Source organism: Prionailurus bengalensis, chromosome F2 (genome assembly GCF_016509475.1).
Source record: "Prionailurus bengalensis isolate Pbe53 chromosome F2, Fcat_Pben_1.1_paternal_pri, whole genome shotgun sequence".
NCBI lineage: Eukaryota > Metazoa > Chordata > Mammalia > Carnivora > Felidae > Prionailurus > Prionailurus bengalensis.
The window spans coordinates 37372050-37398415 of NC_057353.1; the positions used below are offsets into that span (position 1 = coordinate 37372050).

At 36.4% G+C, this 26366-nt stretch overlaps 1 protein-coding gene across 1 annotated transcript; it reads right to left on the minus strand.

The window, feature by feature from the left end:
• Positions 1 to 991: 991 nt before the first annotated feature.
• Positions 992 to 24229, minus strand: CALB1 (calbindin 1). Its single transcript, XM_043601337.1, has 11 exons — positions 23912 to 24229; positions 23301 to 23377; positions 19007 to 19081; positions 10189 to 10272; positions 10018 to 10074; positions 6753 to 6830; positions 4238 to 4293; positions 4115 to 4154; positions 3933 to 3986; positions 3012 to 3083; positions 992 to 2681 (listed from the first exon to the last, which is right to left on the minus strand). The coding sequence occupies exons 1-11, from the start codon at positions 23988 to 23990 to the stop codon at positions 2568 to 2570; spliced, it is 786 nt and encodes a 261-aa protein (XP_043457272.1). The 5' UTR covers positions 23991 to 24229; the 3' UTR covers positions 992 to 2567.
• Between the last annotated feature and the right edge of the window lie 2137 nt (positions 24230 to 26366).

Below are 26366 nucleotides of genomic sequence, written 5' to 3' on the forward strand. Positions count from 1 at the left end.
TATAAGAATTTCTTTCCCTGATAGAGCTCAGGAGTTCAAGTTCACCATGATAGGCCAAGTGCTAGACTCATGACCACTATTCCTATGGGCTTTCTAGGAAGTGACCCCAGATATCAGACTTTTATCGCTGTTGTTTTCCTTTTAAAAAAAATTATATGGGGGCGCCTGGGTGGCGCAGTCGGTTGGGCGTCCGACTTCAGCCAGGTCACGATCTCGCGGTCCGGGAGTTCGAGCCCCGCGGCAGGCTCTGGGCTGATGGCTCAGAGCCTGGAGCCTGTTTCCGATTCTGTGTCTCCCTCTCTCTCTGCCCCTCCCCCGTTCATGCTCTGTCTCTCTCTGTCCCAAAAATAAATAAACGTTGAAAAAAAAAATTTTAAAAATTATATGTATTTATTTTTTGAGAGAGAGGAAGAGAAAGAGCGTGAGTAGGGGAGGGGCAGAGAGAGAGGGGGACACAGAATCCAAAGCAGGCTCCAGACTCTGAGCTGTCAGCACAGAGCCTGATGTGGGTCTCGAACTCACAAACAGTGAGATCATGACCTGAGCTGAAGTCTGACGCTTAACCGACTGAGCCACCCAGGCACCCCTTATTTTCTTTTTCAATGCTACAATGGTAAGAGTGCCAAGCCTGCCCTCATTTTGGTGTATACTTTGTAATTAACAGCTATTTTCATCTGTCATGAACAGATGAATGTAAGAAATTCTGTATATTCCTATTCCTTTGGAAAAAATCTTTCACAAAGAACTATTTGATTATGTCAGTTGGGCAAAAAACTTCAAATATTTGGATTTTTTGGGATTTCTTTGTTTGTAAATCTTATTGTTGGAGGCTTCTCTTCATAAGACATACAATGATTCACTGACGCAGGCAGATCTACATTTATTTAGATTTCTTAGGCCATAATAACTTGAGCATCCTACATTTCCACCTGGATTGATTACCAGTTACATGTCCACTGACTTTTTGAGGAAGAAGCAAAAATACAAGCAATGAGTTATTTTCCTCTTTATTCTTAGTCGTTAAATTCAACCTAAGGTCAGTGCTTCCATTTACACACTAGAAGCAAAGTCAATCTAATACATCATTTTGATAAATTTTATTTTTTGACAGATCTATTTTCTGTTCATCCTTGAGGGAAAGAGATACCTCACTTTTATTTTGTCGTGATTTCTATGAATTGAGAAAAGTAGTGCTGAATTTATAGAATTGGGGACATTTAAACTGATCTAGAACCATTAATTCTTTGGCGGTAACTTTGTAAATTTCATAAAGACACATAACTCTTAGCTCTCTGCTTCACAATCAAAGAATCCGAAGTCACCAACCATTACATGTCAGGTGTAACCAGTATAGGATATTCTAGCTACAAATATATGAAACTGACTTGGATGTAGGTCAAAAGAACGTTTTAGAATCTCCCTTGCTAAGTATGATAAATGATTACATTAGTATTTCTCTTCAGATGTTATTTTTAACTCATTTGAAACTATTTGCAGATAGAAATAGAACTATTTTGAATGCTGATCTCAATATGAAATATATAGGATTCACAGAATACACAAAATTTTTGATGATATAACATTCAACAATCAGGGTGCTATGAATTTAACATTAAAAGTTAATTATGTAGTAAAAAATAGAGTTGTTATAGCTAGAAAAAAATATTTTCAGAGGCAGCAGATACCCTTGGTGGAAATGGACAGTCCTACATGGAAAGAAAATCCAGGAAGTATGCAAAGTAGACACCAGGATACTCGGCATATATAATTTAATCAGAGATCACACAATATGACATAAAAACAGCAGTTGACTAGAATAATTATAATTTGCAACACGTGAAAACAGTTTAGAAAATGGATTAAGGTCATACTCTCTGACAGTAGGCTTGTTGGAAATACAGATGTAGAATCAGACAGATTTATGTTTCATCTGGTGCTACTCTTCCTTGTCATCAAATTAACTTGAACCAATAGCTTGGTATGGATTCAAGCAGTAGACGTGTTGTTGATTAATTAACTAAGTCTTGTCTAGTGAGACTGTTAACCTCATAGAGCCACAAATAACTAACTATTGATTGATATTTTGGTGTTTTAGATGCAAAAGCACATTCCTCCTAATAATTGGAAATACAGCTTAAGACTATCTTGTGGGACAGACCTATGATTGTCTGAAGCGGTAACTTGTTAGGTATAATTCTATTCAGTGACAAATGTGCATTTACACATCAGAGACTAGAATTTTAGAGATTAATCCTAGTGGAATTTTTAGGGAAATCATGTCCAACTATATTTGTGACAGCAAGAATGTGTTCGGTTATTTTTTGTTCCCAGTTGGGTGTATTGGCTGGCCTGAGCCTAAGACGTTCTTTTCCAATCATGTAGTTACAAAAACTGTACATTACAAACAGTGTAGAAACAAGCTGAAAAGAAAGTGCCACACATCCTGGGTAATTAGCTATATGCAGTTAAATTTACAGATACAAAAGAAAATACAGCCTACTCCCTTATAGTGCACAGTTATTTTTTAGATACAATGTATCGCTAGTAAGTGGTCATGGTCATTAACTCTAGTTGTCTCCAGCACAGAGAATGAGAGCAAGATCCGTTCGGTACAGCTTTCCTCCATCTGATAAAGCCATTATGCTCTTCTTGTATGTTGGAATATTATTAATATCCAGGTCCTGTATAGAACATAGATGGCATTGTTATCCAGTTAAATATGGGAGTTAATTAACCACTGTCAAGTGATAAAACATAGGATGAAACCTGCTTGCTACATCAATCCATTAAGAGCTGGATTGAAATCTTACACTAAAGTGAATAATCACAAGGTTGTTTTAAAATATATTTATCACAGTTACGCTGATTTAGGCCAGTGCCAAATCAGGTTAAGAATTGAATTCTACTGCTGCTGCTGTATAAATCTTTAAAGTAGACTTCCAAAAATGGATGTGTGGTGGATGGATCCTTATAGTCTGCCTAAAAAGCAAGTGGCATGGTAACAAAATTACCTGTTTATTCTTCTCACACAGATCCTTCAGTAGAGCATCCAGTTCATTTTCATCTATGTACCCATTGCCGTCCTGAGGGAGCAGAAAAAAACCAGTATGCAACCAACTGAACAATAATGGGGGATGTAATAAACAGAAACAATCGAAATCCTCAGAAATCTCACTGGCAGATATTCCAATGTCTTCATGTCCGACCCTCAAGATGCTTAATTGCTCCCGAGGTCCAAAATACATGTGAATTGCCTCTCATTCAACACCTTACATTTATAAAACGCTTTGAACTTTTCAAAGCACTTTCAGATTTAATATTTCATCTTATGTTAACAATATCACCTCCTGTTGAAGTAATTAAGTGGTCATAAATACGTTCGTGTGAATGAGGACCCTGAGGCCTGGGGAGGCTATGTGACTAGCCTGATGTCATACCAGGTAGTGGCAGAGCTATGCTAGAGCCCAAGAGGTCATATTTGGTCCAGAAGTAGAGAAATTAGAAGAAAATAAAGGACGTCAACTATTGACATTACTAACAAACTTTCCTCAAGTGCATGATGTTACCATCTATCACATGGTGGGGAGGATTTTGCTAGATGTTTTCAACTAACTTACTCCTCATTCCACCCTGTAAAGTGGCTATTATTATCTCCTGTTTACAAATGAGGAAACTGAGGTTCAGAGGAGTTTGTTGTCTTATTTAAAGCCGCAAAATAGATAAATTACAGCATGGGATTGGAATCAAGATTCGTCTGATTGGGACATACCATAATACATTTCCTGTGACAAGAATGAATTGGCTGAGTAATTTTAATGGCTTCTGTTACTTTTAATATGGACCTTTAGTTTGAGAGATTTTTTTTTTCACTGAAGTGAGCATTTTCCAAACTCTCCTAAACAATCAAATTATAGATAAAAATGAACTTTTACCTGATCATATAACTCAAAAGCTTTATTGAACTCTTTCCCACACATTTTGACTCCCTGGGTGATAGAGAAGAGAGAAAAGGTTAAAATGCTACTATTGTATTTCATTGTGTTTCCCTTGGCAAATCTCCCACAGTCTAACTTTCCAAGGAAAATAATATTTACAGTAGGGAAAAGAGAAATACCTGAAATTTCAGAAGAAAATTCTCCTGTACTGGTAGTAACCTTTTGAGAGAGAAATATTAATAGATGAGATTTTCCGGACAAGGATCAACTTATTATAATATCCATGTATTTCCTAAACTCACCTGGCCATCTCAGTTAATTCCAGCTTCCCATCATTATTCGAATCAAATAATTTCAGCTGAAAGACAGAATATTATTGTGGTAGCCATTGAAGAATGATTTATTGCAGGAAGGAGAAGAAAATTAAAAGTAAAGCACTGTGAGTTATCAGTTACTTATACAGGCAGCAAAATTCTAGAAATTAGCTTTTATTAAGCTTTGAGTGTAAATTTTTAGTTCTGTAAGTTGGGTCAATTGCCAGAGTATCTCAGGACAATGTAGAATAGTCAAACAGAGCAATCGTGATCTTAGCTAGATTCTAGAATACCATCATTTATTTTTCTTGCAAGTATGTGTATGTATCAAGATGTGAGAGAGAATGTGTCTGGCAATATATAGCACACCCTCGAACTCTCCAAAGAATGATATGAGAATAAATATTTGTTTCCTTCTTTTAGAGCATAAGCTTACAGACAGAAGCAATAGACTTCTATTGAAGAAGAATGAATACATTCTTAGAGAATAGAGTTTTTGCATCATTCTCAATTGTTTTATTTACCCTCGGATACTAGCTACCTCCTCATTGCACTTACATGTACATCATACACCAAGACACGTCCAGATATATAAATACACTCCTACCCTTATTCAGGAAACATTCATGTTTTTAGAAAGTAGCAACTACTGCTGTACTATGTTACATGGAAGGATTATAGATGAAATGTGTTAAAATATATAAAGTTTGCACATTACACATGTGAAAAAGCAACACTATTTTGTTTTTAAAGAAAGGAATGTTATCAGGGTCATAATGGATATAGGTTTAGTGAAGTCTCTTTAGGGAGAAAAAGAAGAGTCTATGGTTTCAGATGTTCTAACATGCCTTGTAGGAGGCAGATTTTTTTTTTTCAGGGTCTGATACTGACACATTTTACACTCTATTGACCATGAGTCCTAATATTGTCAAACTGTCTACCAAGACATTGGACTTGATCACACAATTTAGTGTCCATAGGGGAATATTTCTCAACATATATATTTAAATTTTAATTAGTTCTTGATTAATTTGCCTCTCAGATTTGAACTGGTTTATGACATTGAATCAGATACGCCAGGCCAATCCAACAGGGGGGAAACTCCCATCTGAGTGGTTTTTAAAAGACTGCTTCAAATTTCCACCTGGAAGGAGTCTTTACTTTAAATAGACATCCCATAAGACTGGCACAAAACAGAAAACTGATAAATGTAGGTTATTGTCCATTTCCAGAAGTTATTCAGATCTGTCCACTGTGACACATTTGTATGCTAATGCTATGACAAGTAGATAGAAAAGGATACTTCCTTGCAATGAAAATTTTTAATCGTTTTGAAATTAAAGATTAGTCTCACTCCATAATCTCACTGTATAGTGAATAAGACAACAGTAAAGTTCTAGTGTTTTTCTTTTCCCTACATCAAAGTAGGTGGATGGGCTGAAAGTAAGCCTCCGTTACATCAAATATAATCAAACCTTTTATAAGATGACTTTCCAGGATAACTAAAAAGTCTAACCCCTTTATCAACCTAATATAACATAATTTTTATAATATACACTTATATTTTATGGGTTTTTATTTTAAACCTGTAAGAATTTACCATACGTTTACAGTGCTTAAAGCACATATATGTACTGATATGGATAATTTAAAATTTTGCCTGAATTTCAAAAACTAATTAAAATGTTTCCAAAATAGTGGTCCATAGTTTAATCAGTTTGGCAAAGAATTTTCTTCATAGTCTTAATTCTGTGAGTCAAAATGAAGAAACTACCCACTTGAAATTAATGACCTTCATGGGCACTGGATTATTCTACCTAGAACTTCATAAATCTGTTCATTCCTAAATCATTAAGGGCTTATGTGTAAGGCAATTTTCTTGGCTCTATTATCAATATTCTATAAGAGGTCTTGGTTATACTATTTATCATAGCATCAGGCTCAGGGTACATTTGGAATGCCTCACTCAAAGCACCAAGAGAGTATCCCAAAATGACAGTCAAAACAAGCAAGGAGAAAATACCCATTTTTTAAGTTGCTCAATGAATAACGTTGCTAGAAGTTCTGTTTAAACTCTAACAAAATTCATGATTTCATGAGTCACGATAAAAATTGACTAGAACCTCTATAATAAGTGTTTTATTAATCCAATTTATATATCTGCAATATAATGTGCATATGTATAAATTACATAATTTGGTGATATAGTTACACTGGCTTTGTAAGAAAAATGATGTTTTATAGATAAAAATTACCCAGCTCCACAAGAAAAGAAATACTCGTGTTGATTACTTATGTTAAAGCCAATGATAACAGCTCTCACTCAGCCTCACAAGGTGTAAACATCCTGAAGTATTTCACTTTTCAAGTGAAATGATACCTGTGTGCAAGTGATGCCCATACCATGGTTTATTTCATGTATCCTCCATAGCCTTGGGAATTAACAAGAACATAGTAATATTTCATAGGCCCTGGGCTACAGTCTCTCCAAGATCAGTCTTACCATCAGGTCTGTATACTCAGCTAGTTTTGTATCATCAACAGTCTTGTTTGCTTTTTCCAGCAGGTCCTTTAGAAAGTTCTGTTAAGACAAAGAACGCTCAGATAAATGTCATCAGTAACCTACAGTCTGCTTTCACTTCAGGCTGCCCTGAAACGGAACATCCCAAGAATGCAAAGAAGGCCTCTTTTTGAGGGTAGAACTGGGCGAGGAGAAGACCTTAGAAGGGACATTATTCTACACGGTTCACGTGGCATTCCAATGATGCCGCTGCCTTTGACAGGTATATCTGCCTTATGTGTTATAGTCTGTGTTGCACTGCTTTTGTGACTTCAGTTAAATGAGTATCTGGGTTGTGCACTGTGTAGGAATCTGAGTACAAGCTTGTACACCAACCAGCCCAATGGATGCATTTCTACATAATGTTATCTTCACAAAGGCGCGTATGACTTTTCTAAGAAACACAAGGTCCCCTCTCTATGCCTTTGTAACATGAGTGAAAATTCTTAGTGAGCCAGATGGAGAACTACCCCTAATTTCTAGTGGATTTTCTTCCCTTGCAAGCTGTATTTTCACATCAGCTTTTGACCACTAGGAAGCTTGTTTCACTGAAGGGCCAGTCAGTTAACTTTTAGGCTTGATGCTGTCCCAAGCACCTTGGAGAGAATGCTTCAGCTGGCTGTTCAGACTAAAACAGCCGGCCACAGATGATATTATCTAATCCTTGAAGGATATATGAAACATATTAAAATAGAGATTATTGTGGGAAGGATGAAAAAAGATGATTATTAATTTGACAGTTGGAGTTTAGGAGTGAGTTTACTTTAAAAAAAAAAAAGAAATAAAAAGCTTTATGAAAGCCACATAAAAGTGTTAGCACTCAGGCATATGATAATCATTTTGTCTAGTGCTGTTCATTTGCAACTTCTTTATTATTTTCAGAAAATGAATTAAAGCAGTTATGGAAAACTGAGCAAATACTATGCTTGGATGTTATTGAAGGATTGGGTATCTTTGGTTCTGTAGTGGTTTTTCTGTTTCCCAAATGTACCAGTTCTGCTGGGCTGATTTAACTTCATTCTTTCTGAGAAAGGAGACCTTTTTCTTTGTTTGATTAAATTTATTTTCATTTCAAGCATTGCGCTTCAAAGCCAAAGTGAAGCATGGAAAATTCAAAGTTATCTATTGGGGGTGAATTTTATTTTTGAGCCTTATGAGCCTTTTGTCAGAGATTAATTGGGTTAAAAAGCCTCATCAGAGACTAAAATGGTGGTCACAAAAATAGCCTGGGAGAAACCTCGGGACGCTGAGATTCAAAGTCGTGTCTGAGAGCAAGTGATGTTTTACTCTATTATGGATCTTAAAATTAGCTTTCTTGAAAGATCCATTAAAAAAGAACGCCAACTTATCTTTAAAATTCCCCAGAGAGGAGGACTTCTATTTAGAATCTCTTTCTGAGAATAAAATGTAGAACAAAGAAGGTCAGTATTGGAAATGAGCTAAGGTTTTCATTATGAACTTGAAAACGATTATTTTTTTTGGTCCTGTAGAATAAAAACACAAGTTTAACTGTCACCTTGTGAGCTCTAGGTTGTTGTGTTGCAAGTTTGTGTAAAAGACCTTGTTTTCACATTTAAAATGTTTATATTTCCAAGAAGCTGCTGTTGAGTGTGTTTTAGCAATTTTACAGTGGTACAAACATCCTAGTTCCATCTCTAAAACTGTATGTGAATGGGGCCTCTGGGTGGCTCAGTCAGTTAAGCGTCTCTTGATTTTGGCTCAGGTCATGGTCTCACGGTTTGTGAGTTCGAGCCCCATGTCGGGCTCTGTGCTGTCCTTGTGGAACCTGCTTGGAATTCTCTCTCTCTGCCCCTCCTCCCATCTCAGAATAAACAAAAATAAAAAACTTAAAAAAAAAGAACTGTATGTGACTTAAACCGTGTTAAACCATGATGAGGAAATGGTATTTGATATTCCTATCTCCACACAGGACGACAGGAGAGGTAGCTCTTGACGCCTGAAGCTTGGAAGTATGTGGTGTTGTGGGGGAAAAAAAACATCATTAACATTGTCAGATCGTCTAGATTCTTTTCATAAGCAGCTAGGTAACTTTGAATATTATCCAATCTCTGTAAATTTCACCTTCTCTGCGTGGTGGGAATGATAATACCTGCCTTGCAAGTTTTCTGTGAGGATTAAATGTCAAAATTCATTTCAAGTGCCTAGTACTCTACCAGCCACATAGTACTGAGCACCACATAGGTGCTCAGTAAGTATCAATTTGTCTCCCTTTTAGTTATTCTATTTCCTGCAGATAGACAAAATAGGGTTTTCTGGACTGAGAAGTCTTGGAGACAATTTGAGGAAATGAGAGAAAGATGTTGCCATACTTCTGAAAGACTAGTAAATTACTGAGTTCATGAATAAGGTAATTTATTGTGTCTTGTGAATGTCACAAAATCTTTCATGCACAGAATTTTACTTGAGCTTCATGATAAATCTGAGAAGAAGGTATTATTACCCCCATTTGAAAGATGAAAAGTCAGACAGAATAACTTGATTTCTAGACCACTTTGCCTTCTCCTTTGTATCTTCTTCCTCCCCCACCAGCTCCTCTGTACCTTTGTGAGAGGTAAGTTCCTAAATTCACTTTCAAAGTTGCAACTTTTCAGAAGTGGGATCGTGCGAGGACTCTGTCGTTCTTGTTGAGAGGCGGAAGGTGGTATGGAATGTCGAGGGAACTTGGAGGCAGAGGAGTCTGGGTTTGAACACTGCAGCCCCGTGTCTTCATTCAGTGTCGCCTTAGCGCATCACTAAACTTCTCTTTATCTCTTTCCTCAGGAGCCTAGTACTAACTTCAGAACTCAGGTGGAGATTAGGTAAAAGAATGTGCAATACTCGTTTCTCTTTCTCTTGAGAGAGAAATCTCTTTATAGTAGCTGTTTAATTCGTAAAATAAAATGGCAAATTTCAATGAAAAGGAGTGTCTTCTTTGGCTTAGTATCCTGTTATATCTGTCTATCTAGTATAACAATTTGTTTGCACCACAGAAAATGCTAATTTCTTTTGCATTGCTGAATAGAACTGAAGACGTACTTGAAGTCTCTTGTTTCATCTGGTACTTCATTAACAACGTGGAAGAGTGGGGGAAAGTGTGCCGTTGCTCAACAGTTAGTTGCTTTCGTGGGAGGCTTTTTAAAATGTTACAGAGTTCATAACTGTATTTAAAAGGAGAAAGAAAGCCTAGCACACGTATTTATTTGCTTACCTTAAGCTCCTCCGTTTCTATGAAGCCACTGTGATCAGTATCATACTTTCTCCATGTCTGTAAGTAATTTGGGATAAGGAAAACCAAACACATTAAAAAAAAAAAAGCCACCATTTTCCTGCGTTAAGTAGCTTTCTGAAGACCTCCCTCATTGACAGGGCTCTGTTTTACCTTCATGAATTCCTCACAGGACTTCAGCTGCTGGCATCGGAAGAGCAGCAGGAAGTTCTCTTCTGTCGGTAACACGTGAGCCAACTGAAAAAGTTGTGAAAAGTTGTTGTAAAGAGAGCAAGCCTCTGTCATTACTTCCTGCTTAGTTCTTTTTGAACATATTTATTCGAAGCAGTTTTATTGCTTAGAAAGCCGGGAGAGGAAAAACGTTAGGAATGGCCTTCCCTTGCTGATACTTTTTTCCTACACAGAGCCGGTGTCTTTTCCAATGCTTGGGTGGCCTTGCCTGGCTGGCTGGCTGGCTGGTCTGCGTGCACCCAGAAAGCTCAGATAGGACTGGTTGGACCACTCCTCATCTGAGCAGATTTATCCCGGCCTTCACCTCTTCTGTGCCACAGAGCAGTCTTGTTCCTCTCAGGGTGCATATAATGTGGGGTACATACATGTCAATGTGGGGATGTACATGTCATGTAGAAGGAAAGAAACTATGAGAAATGTGAATGTAGTGGAAAGGAAGAAAGGGAAGCAATGAATTCCCGGGTCTGAGGAGAAAGCCTAGAGATGCGAGGAAGATACACTAAAGATACTTGTAAGGCAGTGGAGAGAGGTGGGAAGACAACTCAAGATGAACAGTGGAACTAAACAGAAAGAGGGAAAATCTGTTCTTAAACTGTTGGTTTCATCCAAGAGGGTGCCCACTGTTGGAATCCAGGGCCCGGGTTTATGATCTCCATTTCAACACTATGACCTGTCTCCTTAGATCTCATTTCATAACTTCAGTTCTCTTGCTCCCCTCCTTTTTTTTTGGAAGATAAAAGGGCTCCAGATCCCATTTTAAGATGAATGTAATCTATCTATTGCATGCAGGGAGGGTGGGAGCTGGATTGATGGCCTCACTGCAGGCATGGGTTCTATTCTTGGCTCAGCTGCTAATTAGCTGTGGTCCCCAGCAACTCCCTCAGCCACCTCTGGAACTTAGTACTCTCATCACTACAATAAGGAATTGAAGTAGAAACCAACACCTCTTAAATGTACTGGGTTCAAAAGGACTTTGAGAATCTTGTAGAATCACTACATCTTCACCATTAAAGAATGAACCTACACAAACTATATTTCATCTGATTTCCAGAAGTTGATGATTCACTTGAAATTCAGGCATGGACGCTCATCCCTGGATTTTAGCCCAAGAACCTGTGGTATGGATCAACTTAAGTTCAGTATAAGCTCCAAAATTTCTACTAAATTATAGGAAAGACTAGCTCCCCACCCCCTCCTTAAAAAAGTTTCATCCACTGAGGGGTATTAAAAAATAAAATTTAATAGAAAACGTATCATTCCAACTTATATGCAAGTAACCTCTGCTTTTTTATGCCCATATAATATGTCCTTTCACTTGTTTTTGGGTCTTTAAAATGATACCTCAAACCAGATCCATTCAGTTTGTAGACACTACATATGGAAGTGAAACTAAGAACAGACCCAAATATCTAACTAGAATATTAATATGACTCAGTCAGAAAACGTTTCTTATTTTGAAACAAAGGTCACTAGTATAGTTGTATATTAACATAAACATTCATTTAGGGAATAGGAAATAGCAAATAGCAATTCTTCTATTTATTGGTATGTAACTTGTCAGATGCCACTTTGTAGGTTGTCGGACCATCCATTTCAGGAGGGCAGAGGCCACTCTTCGTCTTCATCTGCTGAATGCCCAGTGTGTGCTCAGCCATGCTTTATGCCTGACATAAATGCTTGTGGATTGGTTGATCATTTCACTTCATTAAAAATGCCTACTTAACATGACTTATAGTATTCGTTTTTACTGTCTCCATTGTAATTTTCTATATTGCTTGTATTTTAATAACTTAGTATTTTGAACACAAAATAATTTTTCTGAAAAAATTACACTTATTAAAATCCTCCAAATTCATGAAAACAGAAAAAAATAAAAGAGTGAACTAGCAAGAGATTACAAAATGTAAAACAAGGGAGAATTTTAACCATCTTTGTTTGGAAAATTAAAGTTGATATAACTTGCATTAAGTTTAGACGTCTCTAGAATGTCAAATATAGAGATGGTAAAAATTGTTCTCCATATCTAGTATAAATGTATGTTTCTTTTGCCATGACATTTTGGTCCTACTTGGTTTCATTATTTAAAAAAATATAGATTGAAACTACATATGACATATTCAATCTATTAGTTTGAACTATTAATGTTAAACTGAATATAGAGCCATCCCATTTTATAGACATTAAAAAGGAGTCTTAAACATGTAAATGATTATAATAAGACATTACTATAAGCTAGCCATTAAAAGAGACACAATGAGGTGAGCCTGGGTAGCTCGATCAGTTAAGAGTCCGACTTCGGCTCAGGTCATGATCTTAAGGTGCATGGTTTGAACCCTACATCAGGCTCTGTGCTGACAGCTCAGAGCCTGGAGTCTGTTTTGGATTCTGTGTCTTCCTCTTTCTCTGTCCCTCCCCCACTTGTTCTCTCTCTCTCTCTCTCTCTCTCTCTCTCTCTCTCTCTCTCTCTCTCTCAAAAATAAACATTAAAAAAGTTATAAAACAGATTGACACCGGAATAAATGTGAATAGGATGTAGGTATAGTGAACACAAAGAAATCATCTTTTTTTAAAGGTGTGTTTCACAATGTAATGGTCCTGCTATTGATGTTTCCATCAACACACTGTGCATCAATGTTCAAATTTCAGAGCTGGGTGCAGTACCTCTCCAAGTCTGGTGTCTAAGAGCGTATCTGCAAAGTGTGAGAGGTCTTTTATTGAAGGTGTCAAGTAAGCTGCTTTTTTCTCAGATTTGCTAAGTCTTTGCGGTCTGTGCAAGTATTCGGTACTGCCTGTTCCAAGGTTTTTGCTAATTTCTTAATTCTTGGGCTACCTGCCTGCTTTTTTATGAACTCTCAAAACTCTGTTGTGGGTTGGAAAAGAGAGCAAAGAATAATTGCAGGGGAACGAATAGAAGGCAGACAGTTGTGACCAGAAACCCTCAGAGCTTCAGTTGTGAGAACTGGTTACTTGTCACTGAGAGTTGGGAAGGAAAAGTGTGTTTGCCTGTCTCTCCTAGATATAAATGCAGACTATATATGAGGATAGTGTCCGTGTCTTATTTACTGTTTCTCTGCCTAGAACCTGCAAACATTTCAGTAAATATCTTACTAAACCTATGAGTGAAGGCAATTGACTATGGTCTACTGTCAGCAAAGGCTATATATAAATAGAGATTTCCTTTAGAGATAATTCAAACAACTTATTACTGAATTATGGATAGAGATTGGGGTGGATATTGTGGTATTCCACCCAGAGCTCCCTTTAGGTCCTGACAGTGTTACTTTGAGAGAGCCTTTGGGGGTGACTTTGGGAGATTATCTAGGCTGAAGAGAACTGCCTTCCCAAGGAGACAGTGTCCCAAGAGTGATCCACGTGGAGATAAAAAACAAAACAGGGGGCGCCTGGGTGGCGCAGTCGGTTAAGCGTCCGACTTCAGCCAGGTCACGATCTCGCGGTCTGTGAGTTCGAGCCCCACGTCAGGCTCTGGGCTGATGGCTCGGAGCCTGGAGCCTGTTTCCGATTCTGTGTCTCCCTCTCTCTCTGCCCCTCCCCCATTCATGCTCTGTCTCTCTCTGTCCCAAAAATAAATTAAAAACGTTGAAAATAAATTTAAAAAACAAAACAAATAACAAAACAAAACAAAAACCACAGCCCTGTCATACAACTTGGGACTGGCCATCCCAGCTTTAGAGCCCACTGTAGCATCAGCTAAAGCCTCCGTTGAGACTGTATCACAGCCCCTAGTTTCTCTCTGCCCAGTCCTGTTCTTTTCATTTCCTTTCAGTAGGTATTGGTCCCAAGAGCATTTCTGAATAAACTTCCTTAAACTGCTAATTTTCAACTTAGATCTGCTTCCCAGAGAACTGAACATGTCCCAGGGTTTTTTTTTTTTTTTTTTTTTTTTGACATCTTTCTTTTATTCCTAGGTATTATGTAGAACTCCTGCCTTACATTTTGAAGTAGGTTGAAAGTCCTTGCTATAGCTCATGTAGCTGTGATTCAGAACCTATTAGGCACTGCACTGGATGCTGGGGATTCATAGTCACTGCTGGTAAGAACCTTACAGGGAGGCAGATAATTTCAAACATTTTCCCTACAATTTCAGAAAAGTAGATATAGTGATAAAGGTAAGTATTAGGTGCAAGGAGAGCACATACGAAGGGCAATTTTTACCAGAAACCTAATGCCCGAGCTAAATAAGTCAAAGCACATATGAGGCATAATTCTTAACTCTTGAAGACATTCATGGTACATGTTAACCTCCTTCAGCACATATTAACAAAGCATTCACTTCTTTCATTTGGGAACCAGAGAAGTATTTTTCCTAGGCAATTAAGTAACTCCAGGAAATTTGGAAGGCAAATAATCTCATATAAATTTAAGACAAGTTGAGTTTAACAATTAGAATATGAAAAATTATATAAGAAGTGGGAAAAAGGGTTGGCATTCAGAAGAATGGTGTCGATTTTTAGTTTTTTAAAAAAATATATTCTAGCAAATATATTTATTGAGCTTTTACAGTGTGCCAGGGTTGATCCATTTGTTTGACATGCTTTATCAAATTTGATGTCGGTCCTCCTATACCATCCCTGTTTACAGACAAGGAAACAGAGGCAGAATGGATAAATGAACTGCTATCAGACAGTTTATAGTTTGAGCCAGGTTTGAAATCAGATAGTCTGACTTTCTTCACTTTTAGGTCCTCGTCTGTAACCTTCATCACCCTCCATTAAAATCTTCAATCAAAAACGTTTTCCTAATCATTTAAAAACACGTAGCTAGAGGGAAGTTTTTAATCTGATTTCATTGTCCATCATTTCCCCAAATTCTGAGGTGGAAAAGTAGTCTGCCATGAAAAATTACATTCACTAGAGCTCAACTCATATGCTCAAATCCCACTGTGGAAGAAAAGAGGGAAAGTCTACAGAAGTGTCTGCTTCCCTCGGAGGGTTGTTACAGTTTTAGGATTAAAATAGCTTTTAGATCTATTTTTTTCAGTGGATGTACTGACCTGGACAAATAGATAGAATAAAACTGGAGAGGATGGTATATTCTCACATGTTGCCCAAGGGATCAGGTGAAAAGCTTACATATTTGATATCTATCTAAGGGAAATATCTATGCTTACTAGAAATTTCTTCTCTGGTGCTCACGTTATCTGCTGAATCATTCAGCCTTCCTGTTTTAATTATTTTAATCAGCCTTCTCTGAAATAGAGCTATTAGTCTGAATAAATTTAGAACAGTTTTTTGACTGTCATGGTATTTGTTAAGTTTTCTCAGAATTTCAGTGCTGCTGTTTTCAGTTCGTATTAGGAATCTCTTTATATTTGTGTGCATTTTAAAATCTATTTAAAGACATGAAATTTAAAAGTCCAGAGGAAAGATATCTATATATTACCCTTCATTTAAAATATTTTTAGATAGCACAAGTATGTTGTTGGCAAGGTCAGTGCACTTCAGGACAGAACTTTGAAAATTAATCACTATATTTTCTGATCTTTTGAGCAACATATTTCACTTAAAGCCAAATCACTTTCGCCCATTTCCAACAGGAAAGCAGACTACCACATGAATATCATTTGGCTTACATTGATTAGATTTTGATGAGCCCATGAATACACCTATTAAATATATAGGCAAATGTACTTTCTTTTCCGTTTGAACACCAAAGTTACAGTATCTTGATATGAGTAGGTAGATTATCACATATTTTGGAAAACATGGGGTTTCCCTTTCCCGGCTAGGATTTGTGTGTTTGTGTCCCATATTATATATAGGATTTCTTAGCAAGTGATATACGTCAAGTTGAAAAAAGAAAAGATGAACTCCATTTTATACAACTTCCTAGTGACACTAGAGGGCATGTTATAAATTCAGGCATTCCCTACCCTTCCCATCCCGGTTTTCTACATGTAATCTGCAACTTTCAACTTCTTTTTTCCAATGATTTTCAGAACCTCTCTTTACTTTCTTCACTCCTACTTAACCACCCTAGACCGAATCAACGTGCCTATGAACTCCTGCATTGAGTACTCTTTCTGTTCTCCATTCTATAATTCTCTTCTTTTCAACTAATGACCACTCCACCCCTCTTCTTACACCATGGCTGATAACTCAGATTAATGAAAAGAATTCTGAAATCCAAGTCCAATCTAGGCTTCTCTGCAGGTGTTGTCCTTCCTGCCAGTGGGACCTTGGACACATCATTTAACCTTTCTGGATTTCAGTTTCTTCATCCTTAAAATGAGGATTTTTGGCTAGTTATTCCCAGGAGTCCCATTCAGCAAAAAATTCTGTGTCCTGGAATGTTAAGTGAGACACATAAGAATTTATTAGAAAGTTTTCTCTTATTCTGCTTCAGCTGATCTGAAAGTTTTGTCCAAATCATGTTTCAAGTGCTTTGGTCTGGTAACTTCTCTATACTTTGCATCCTGTTCAATTGGGCTAAACATAAAGCCTTGCCATAAGAAACCAACCTACTGATGATTGAAACTATTTTCTTTTCATGCAGAAAATTCACAGATCATTTATTAATTAAAAAAAAAAGGCCAACCAGTTTAGAAGAAATTGGCTGGTTTCTGGCTGTTCCCCCATTTATTTCTTATTTTTTCCTTAACATTAGTCAAATTCTATTGAAGTCTCAGGTTCCCCAACTATAAAAATAGACCTTCATATTGTATTTAGGCTTACTTTATTTTGTTGTGAGGATCAAATGAGAGAATGTATTTATTTAGAAATTGTATATTGTCATGCTAATGTAAATTTTATTACTGTGACTGCTATAAAAGTTCCTCAATTCTTTATTTCAGCCTTCCTTAACTTTATCCTCTTCTGTTAACTATCTTTTCTCACACACGCAACCTTTACTTTCTACAACAGTTTCTTATCTCAAACTTTTTCTAGAGAAATTTCTTTCCTCATACCTCCAGGACAATGCATCTGCTAGTGACCCCTGGACACTCATTCAAATAGTACTTCAAATTATAATTCTTAAGTGATTGTATCATAAATAGTAAAACCTGGATTCAAAACAGATTCTTTTAGTCCTTTAAAAAGTATAAAATGCATGTGAATTGGATCCATGCTTTTTTATAATACTGTTGAATCTACTATAACTGAAGAAATTAAGTAAAATAAGTAGCTGAGACCATTGGAGTCTTTCAAGGTGAAATATGTTAAATATAAAATGATGGTCCTTCCTCTACTGGAATGATAAAGTGTACCAAACTCTGAGATAGGCACATCTATAATTTCACTGATTTTAGATTTTCCAACTAGTTTTAAATAGATTTGCCTCATATCATTTATGTTCACTTAAATGTTATTTTCTTGTCCTCAATGATTTCATACCTTGATTAGTTGGCCTCTATGTCAATCTGTAAGTCCCAGTACTGTTAATTTATCTATTTATATAGTAATGAGTTACACATAGGCAAAGGGGAATGTGTATACTCCAGGGAAATATTTTAATTACAAAGATAATAATAGTATGTCCTTCCTTAACTCCGTTTGTAGTAGCTGCTTGAAAATAAGTATTTCACATTGACATGAAAGATGTCCTATATGATCAAGTATTTGAAAACCAGGTTAATTCTCTGAATCAAAGGTAAATTATAACTACATGTTGTTGGCAGCCAGAGTACATCACAACCTAATCTATTAAGAATATTATAATAATATTATTATACTTTTGATATGGAATATTTTAAAATATGACCTTATTAATTTTTCTGGACAAAGCTGTCCACTCAATTTCTCTAAGAGGTTGCAGAGATAGAGTAGCTGGGACACCAGAGTTTCAAAAAGTGTAAGTAAGTGAAGCAACAGCTCTTGCACAAATCTGAGAATGCAGAAGAATCGAGGCATAATCAAAGTTTTGCTTCCCTGATTCATAAAAAATATTTGTCCCCCACAGAAATAGTCATTGTCAGAAGATAAGATTTGACACCCACAGCTATACTTTTAGAGACTCAAGGGAAATCCTTACCTATAACACATCATAAAATATTCACTAACTTTGTTTACCTCTTGTGTTTTTATTAAGGTCAATTGCCAATCTAGAATAGAATTTCAGGAACCAGCAGCTTTTGCCATCATCATAGGGATTACAAATATGTCACTTTATATTTTAATAGAAAATTCTACACTATTAAATAAAACTACCATTAAACAATGCACTTGGTGTTTTATCCAAGTGAAACAGGGTAACATAATGGCATAGGTACTCATACAGAAGTCTGGGACCTGGGCTTCTAACTATCGATGCCAGCAAATATGCCCATGACCGAAGGCAAATCATTTCACCTCTCCATGTCTTGGTTTCATAATGTATTAAATTTAGGCTCTGGATTAGGCAAACTCTAGGTTCTCTTTCATTTGTGAGCATTTAAACTTTTTTTTTTTTAATTTTTAGAGAGAGTATGAGTGGGGAAGGGGGGAAGGGGGAGAGGGAGAGAGAGAATCTCAAGTGAGCTCCATGCTGAGTGTGGCGCTTGATCCCACAACTGTGAGATCATGACCTGAGCCAAAATCAAGAGTCAGACACTTAATCAACTGAGGCACCCAGGTGCCCCACATTTCTGACGTTTTTTATTTCATAGTTTTGAACAGAAAAGAACATGTTACTTAGGCAAAATAACCCTCTCCAAATTGGTCTTGCCACATCATGTTTGAGTTGGTCGCAACTACAATAAGCTCACTTATTAAAAGTAGATCCGAAACATGCATAAGTTTCTTACCTCTACAATTCCTATTTTTCCATCCTCTCTCTGCCCATATTGATCCACAAAGGTTTTCATCTCCGGTGATAACTCCTAAAATTATATAAAAGTAGGTAAGAAATTTATTTAAATAAAATACCAATTATGCTTGTGATGGTGTTAATGATATATGCAAAAAAAACCACCTGGAATTGAAACCATTTATAATTATGCATACCAATTAACTATTCTCATGAAAATTAAAGACATAGCTGATACACAGTATTTACTGGTTTCAAATGAAAGGGTTACGATGATCACTTCTGATTCAATCACTGAGTTATCTTCTATTACTAGTTTTGAGAATATGCTATACTTTGAAAATATAGTCAGATTTATTCAGTTCATAACTGTTAGTGAATTCAAATATAATGATCACTGTTGATGTACTTTAAACATTGCTTGCTTCAAGAAACGTTCTTTTATATTGCTCCAACTAATTGCCCTATAACATTTCCCTTATTTTAACATGTTTTATCCATGGAAAGTAATAATAGGTATTTTCAGTTTGGACAAGCAAAAAATGTGAATGTTGAAGAGTGACTCACATTGTCACTCTTCAGTGTTTCCAGTGTCTTCTGTGTTTCCAACATAGAAGTGGCATTTATTGATTAAATAAATTGAAAAATTAAATAAAAAAATAAGTCAGATAAAAAAATGACTTGACCAATTTGTACTTTCATTAGAGACAGACAATACTGATGACCTTATTATAAACCATTGGTTATATGTTTTGGATCTTTGCCTCCAAGAATAACTTAGGGAGCATTTTCCAGGGTTTCCTTGTTTCCATTTTTTTCTGAGATGTTTTCTCTCCCATGTATTTTAGTATGAGAACACATGTTTAATAGTGACAAAGTGAATGCTTGGATCTCATTTGAAGTATTTTTTTCTAATCTATTGCTTACATAATCTCTTCACATATTGACAGATTAGAGGGCCGTGAACTGTAAACTAGTGATCTGAATATAGAACTAGTATTCAGGAAGTTGCATTTATACCCTTGGGTCTCCAACATAGCCCATTTTAAATAGCCCTGTTGCATTAACTGAAGCCTATTTAAAATAGGTCAGCCTTTACTAATGTCCTATTCTATGTCCTTGGGAAAGTATATTAAAGTCTCAGTTTTTGTTGTAACTAACAAAATGGTGGTATTATCTATCACATGAGTTTGCTTTAGGGATAGATAGGTTAATACAGTTTAAGAGTTATATTTAGGCTAAATATTATTACTATTAGTTGTTATAGAATCCTTTTTGAATTAAAGTGAATATCTTTAGTAGAACTGAGGTAGTAAATAGTAATCAAGCAACTTAATTATAATGTAGTCTTTAAAACAAAATTCTTCTGTGGATTAATTGTAACTTGCATTTATTAAATTTTATTATAGCAACAACTGTAAGAAAATGAAAGCATTTACCTCTTGGCAACAATGGGACTGTCAGTTATATTTTATGCACATACCTTAAGCAAAAACCAAAGCATTTGATTTTAAATCTTAAAATTGTATAGTACCACTAGTTTATCTAGTAGACTTTTTATTTTAATGTTTATTTATTTTTGAGAGAGAGAGAGAGACGGGGTGGGGGGGGGTGGAAGGAGAGAGAGAGAGACAGAGCATGAGCAGGGTAGGGGCAGAGAAAGAGGAAGAGACAGAATCCAAAGCAGGCTCCAGGCTCTGAGCTGTCAGCACAGAGCCTGATGCAGGGCTCAAACCCACGAACTGTGAGATCATGACCTGAGCTGAAGTTAGATGCTTAACCAATTGAGCCACCCAGGTGCCTCAGCTAGCAGACTTGGCATTTAGTTTGTGAACTTCTTGGGTTGTAACTATGTCAAAAATCTATGTTTTAAACAGTGCAAAATGTAATGATGATGACAATAAAATAAAGCTTTATAAAAATTAATGCAAATTTAAAGACTAAATACTGTGTTTAGTATAAAATGTAGTTTTCCAACATATTTTGGGTTGTTATATTTCATTAATGTTATATTCACTTATAGTTAATATTAGTGAAATTTTTAAAATTTCACATTATTAATCTGAGAAACCAAACAATGTTTCTATTAATACAATGAAATTTGTTATTCTGTGGCCAGAAATGAAAAGAAACCTGGTTTTTAAGTTTGGTTGTTATGTCCTAAAAAAAGAGAAGAAATATGTAAAGGTTTACTACAATGGGGTCAATAGTATAGTGAAATATTTGTCTAGTACATGAACCTTTCAACCTAGATCTCAATTTAGATTTTAACTATGCAAAGCCTGTATATATATATAACCCAGAAAAAATGCAATAATCAAAATATTAAGCAACTTGATATAATCTTGTACCTGTGCTCAAGTCTGTTATGTTTGGATTAATATCTAATATATAGAATTTCTAATATTCTATTAGAGACTGGACAGTAGAAAAAACTTTAAAATCTTTAGAACTCCAGCATGAAGTTATTTATTTACCAAAAAAGTGCAAATATTAAAATGAGAAGAGGAAAAGAAACATCTGAAAAACTATAGTTTCTAAGTATTTGAATTTCTAAATTGAAAATAAATCACAATGTTAAAATCAGATATGTTAAATCAGAATGTTAATCACAATGTTAAAATCAGAAAAATTAAAATACAATCATTTAGCTGCTGGGGGCATCTTACAATGCTTTAATTCAAAATTTTATGGCTAGGAACATTTTCCAATCAGATATTTTAAACATATATTTTTAAATGAGAGAAGGGATTGTTTTTGCTTTATTAGTCAAAGATATATAGAGCTGTGATAATATTACAGGAATCTATATGTGGTAATATATATAAGGAGGGGAGGGTGTGGAGAGAATATATAAAACATTTTCTATTTTATTTGATCTCATTCTATTATACTTTCAGTTTCATATAATATTAAATTGGGGTAAAACAATTCCCAGTGTGTTGATTTCGTTCATGCTTTAGCAATTGATAGTTCTGCAATACATTATAATATATTTTAGAGTCCTCTGTTAGTCTTTTGAATATGTTGTATAGAGCTGTGTATCACACAATTTTCAATTTAGATAGGAGAAAAAGGTAATTCTATTAGTTATTTATATATTTATAAGATATGTAAATAAGCATATATATATATATCAGTGCTTAAGGTGTTGATCTGCTAAAGAATCACATACACCTATGTTTTCCTCTAAAGACATAAAAGATGTATCTAATCTGTAATGTAAAATCTCTTTCTAACCGGTAGTTAAAAGCCAAAGATCATTAACATCTAACTAGCCCAAATCCAACAGTCTTTGGAAATGTAGTCTTACATAAACTCCAATACATTAGTAAAATTCTTATCCTATTTTCCTCTGCATAATCATCTCCTCTGTATTCTAAAGCTGGGTATATTTTAGTTTTATGCTGACAACATCTTTTCTTAACAGGTAAATTTATGCCCAAAAGTAAGTCATTCATAATTAGTAAGAACTGTCATTTACTTAATTACCTATTGCTTACATCACAAATATAGCTTGTTTTCAAGACCCCATTAATTGTTTCCCATCAGAATATAACTTTGCTTTTTAAAAATACATGAAATTCTTAAAATTGTTTTACTTGTTACATCTTTGACTTTTGGGTTTCTCCCTCTCAACACAAATCAATACCTTTCTTGTTAAATTATTGCTCATTATTAGGTTGCAAGTTGTTCAACTTTGCCCCAGTGAGAAAGGTCAAGACAGAACATTTTCTTATCTGTCCAACCACGTCAACAATAAGTGGCAATAGAAAAAGAGATCCATAATCTGCAGATCTGTTTCCTGACCACCAAGGGGCAGAAATGTGTTTTTACCCCCACCTCTCACGGAGTTAAGGAGAAGTTAAAAATGACCTAATAGAACTCAGTCGAAGAGGTGGTGATCTGCTAAAAGATGTAATTAGTGCACATTTTCCTTTTAAGCATTATTAAGGCACGTACAAGTATAGAATCTATATTTTAAAAGCTCTGATTTCAGATGTAAGGTTGTTGTTGTTGTTGTTGTTGTTGTTGTTGTTGTTGTTTTTCCCTTTAGGGGATTTCTTTTTCTCTCCCTCCAACACCCCCCACCCCCTAAGCCTGATCTCATCTTCCCCCCTACACAATTGGGAAAGGCGCTTTTTCTCTCCTTTCTCGGTCAATAAATCTACATCCCCCCTGTCTACATTCCCTGGAAACCACTTGATCTTGGTGGCTCATTATGAAAACTCTAGAATATTTATATATCAAAGGTTGAAGGTCTTTTTCCTCCGTTGCAAACTTAAACCTACCAATCCAGCCTTCTTCCGTGCTTGCTGGAGCTCCTGAATCAAGTTCTGCAGCTCCTTTCCTTCCAGATAGCCACTTCCTGCAAAGACAAAGAGGCACCCAGGTATCAGACATCTCATTCTGAGTTTCATCCCCTTTCAATTTCCATGACAGCTATTGTCTGGCCACCCGCAAGGCTCTCTCTTGCCTCTACATTGATTAACCCTGAAAGGGCGGCAGCCCTGCCCTCTGAGTGTCAAAGTTTAGACCCACTAAAGGCAAAGAAGGATGGTAAGGATGTTAAGTGTAGCCATAGAAACTTTGGGGTGCAGCGTCCCCCAATCTCTTCTCGCTCTCTCACTTTTCCTCCTCGTCCCCTCCCCCTCCCCCCCATTTTCTACTATTAACGTTCTTGGAGAGGAAAAAAAGTTTAAGGTTTGGGGATAACAGAAAAAAAAATATATAAACTTTCAAGTTGATGGTTTGGCAGCCAGCCGGAAAGACAAGATTAGGGAGGTAGGAGAAGAAGTAAAGAAACGAGGGATAATAGGATCAGGAGGCTTAGGGGAGGGGGAAAGGTGGAAAAGGGCAGGAACAAGGGGTCTTCAAACAGTTAAAAAGAGAAGATAATCACCATCTGCGTCGAAATGAAGCCAGATCTCGAAAAACTGTGAGGCTGTGATCAGGGATGATTGCAGGTGGGATTCTGCCATTGTACAGCCGAGTATGTGTCTGCGTGTATGCGTGTGTGTGTGTGTGTGTGCGTGTGTGCGTGTGAGTGTGTGTGTGTGTCCGTGCGAGTATGGGGTAAGCAAGAACCTCAGTGTGTGTGTGTGAAAGAGATCTGGGCTGCGGAGGAAGACGGGGGCAGGCGCTGCCGGGAGCTGTCCTCGGTGCTGCTCGGCTCAGGCGTTCCTCCGGAGTTCTCTCTCAACACCCGGCACCCAGTTCTGAGTATTTATCCTGACGGCCCGAGCTGGGCCACGCCTTCTCCTGCCTCCCATTCCTCATTCCCGCCTCTTGCTCACACAAACCTTCTTCCCCTCCCTTCCAGTTTTCTCCTCTCCTCCCAGAAAAGCTAGCTGGAGCAGGAGTTTGGGAGTGTAGGAAGCAGCAGGTGGTGGGAGATCCTTAGCTCAGAGACTGGAGGCTGAAAACAGACACATTTGCCCCCACATTCTCCTAATCCATAAAATATCTTTATTCCTGAATGTTACAGTGAAATAACAGAGAGGGGTTTTGATTTTCAGATGCAAAAGGAAAGCTGATAAAGAATACAAGCATATAAATGATGTGTGTGTGTATGTGTGTGTGTGTGAACGAGAGAGAGAGAGAGAGAGAGAGAGAGAGAGAGAGGAGAGAGATTTCTCCAAGACATTTTAGTATTTGTTTATTTTTTAGTATTTGTTTAAACAAAGTCAGGTGAAAGCTTGGCAAGTATTAAATTACTTTGATTAATGTGTACGATTAATTTATTAATATCAACCACCCTATTTTTTTGCTGGAAAGTCATCATAGGCATGTTTCTTAAAATGGTTTTTATGAGCAAGACTTGACAACATGATAAAGTAGGATTATGTGGGGTTTTTTTTAGCTTGAAGTAGACTTTTAATTGGAAAGTGATAGGTTTAAGTTATACAAATGTTAGAGAAAGTAAGGGTTACTTAAAACAACCAAGAATCTGGTCCAAGTTCATACTTAGGTGAGTTAGTGACCTGGCCAAGGCCCTATTCAGAGGCCTTAACGCATATACCTCTTCTCTCTATGTGAAGCAATCCTTGTTGCAGAGTTTTTCAGGACCTGGAAGTGACCATCAGAGTTGGAAAAAACTACCTAACTGAATACATGTTATGTAACAAATGTAGATAATTTATTATTTACATAAATGCTTCTGAAATGTTTAGTTTTGAATCTTTTGAGACCTTGAAGTCCTCTGAAGGTATATCTTAAGGGGTTTTTAATGGTAGAAAAGCAAAATGAAAGAACAAGAGAAAATCCAAATATAGCAAATATAGACTTCAAGTGAATTAAAGTGAATTCATCAAGCTCTATTTTTTAATCTTGTAATTATGAGAACCCTTAAATTTGTTTCTCAGATTATGACTCTACCCAGTAGTAGACTCATGGAATTTTTTTGTGTGTATCCGTTTCCCAGAGACCCATCATTTGAAAGCTTCTCAATAATCTTTCTCAATAAAGTTCTCTCTTCTGCAATACTTTGTAGTACACAAATTATTTTAATTTCAGTTACTTTACCTGATTTTCACTTTTAGTGACTGAGACTGTTATGCAGAGCAATACTATTATTCTTGTTTTACACAAGAGGCAAATAACTGTTCGTGGAGTAGACATTCATTAAATGTTTAGTTGTTTGTATTTGTATTCATCCAGAGAATATTTATTGATACTTATTACATAAAGCACTCTGCTAGACACTGGAAAGTAATGAGATAAAAAGACATAGTGGCTGCCTTCCTGAAACTTAGACTTATAGGGATACAGTCACATTCACACAGATGACGGTACATATGAATATAATAGAAGTATTATGCATAAGTTAATGTCTGCATAAGCCTCCTTGTTTTTCTGCCTGTGATAGTTGAAGCTTAATTTATCTAAATTTTCTTAGATAACAAGCACAGAGAAAACTTTGTTCCATGATGGGCACTTCTGGTTATAAGGCGAACCAGTCATGGGAGTGAAAGACCAATTAGCTGGTGCAAGCTCATCATAACTCCTGGAAAACGAATTCTAACAAATGTCCTGTTTGCCACTGGATTAGCGGCAGGGTCTTTGTATGAAAAATATGGTATGTGAACTTGGAAGGAAATACTAGAGGGTAAACTTTGAAAAGAGGGTGAGAAAGTATTTGCTATGGAATGATTTGAAGAGGCACCCTGACCCTTTCTGGTCCTAAGACTAACAATGTCTAGGGTCTGGGTACAGTTCTGAGACAAAAAGGACAATTAGGCAGTAAAAGAACATGAGTCAAACAAGACAGTGAAAAGAAAACTAAAATTTCTATGCTTTTCACTAATTACATCTAATTTCCTTCCTGAAACCCACTTCTCACCCCCCATGACATGCCC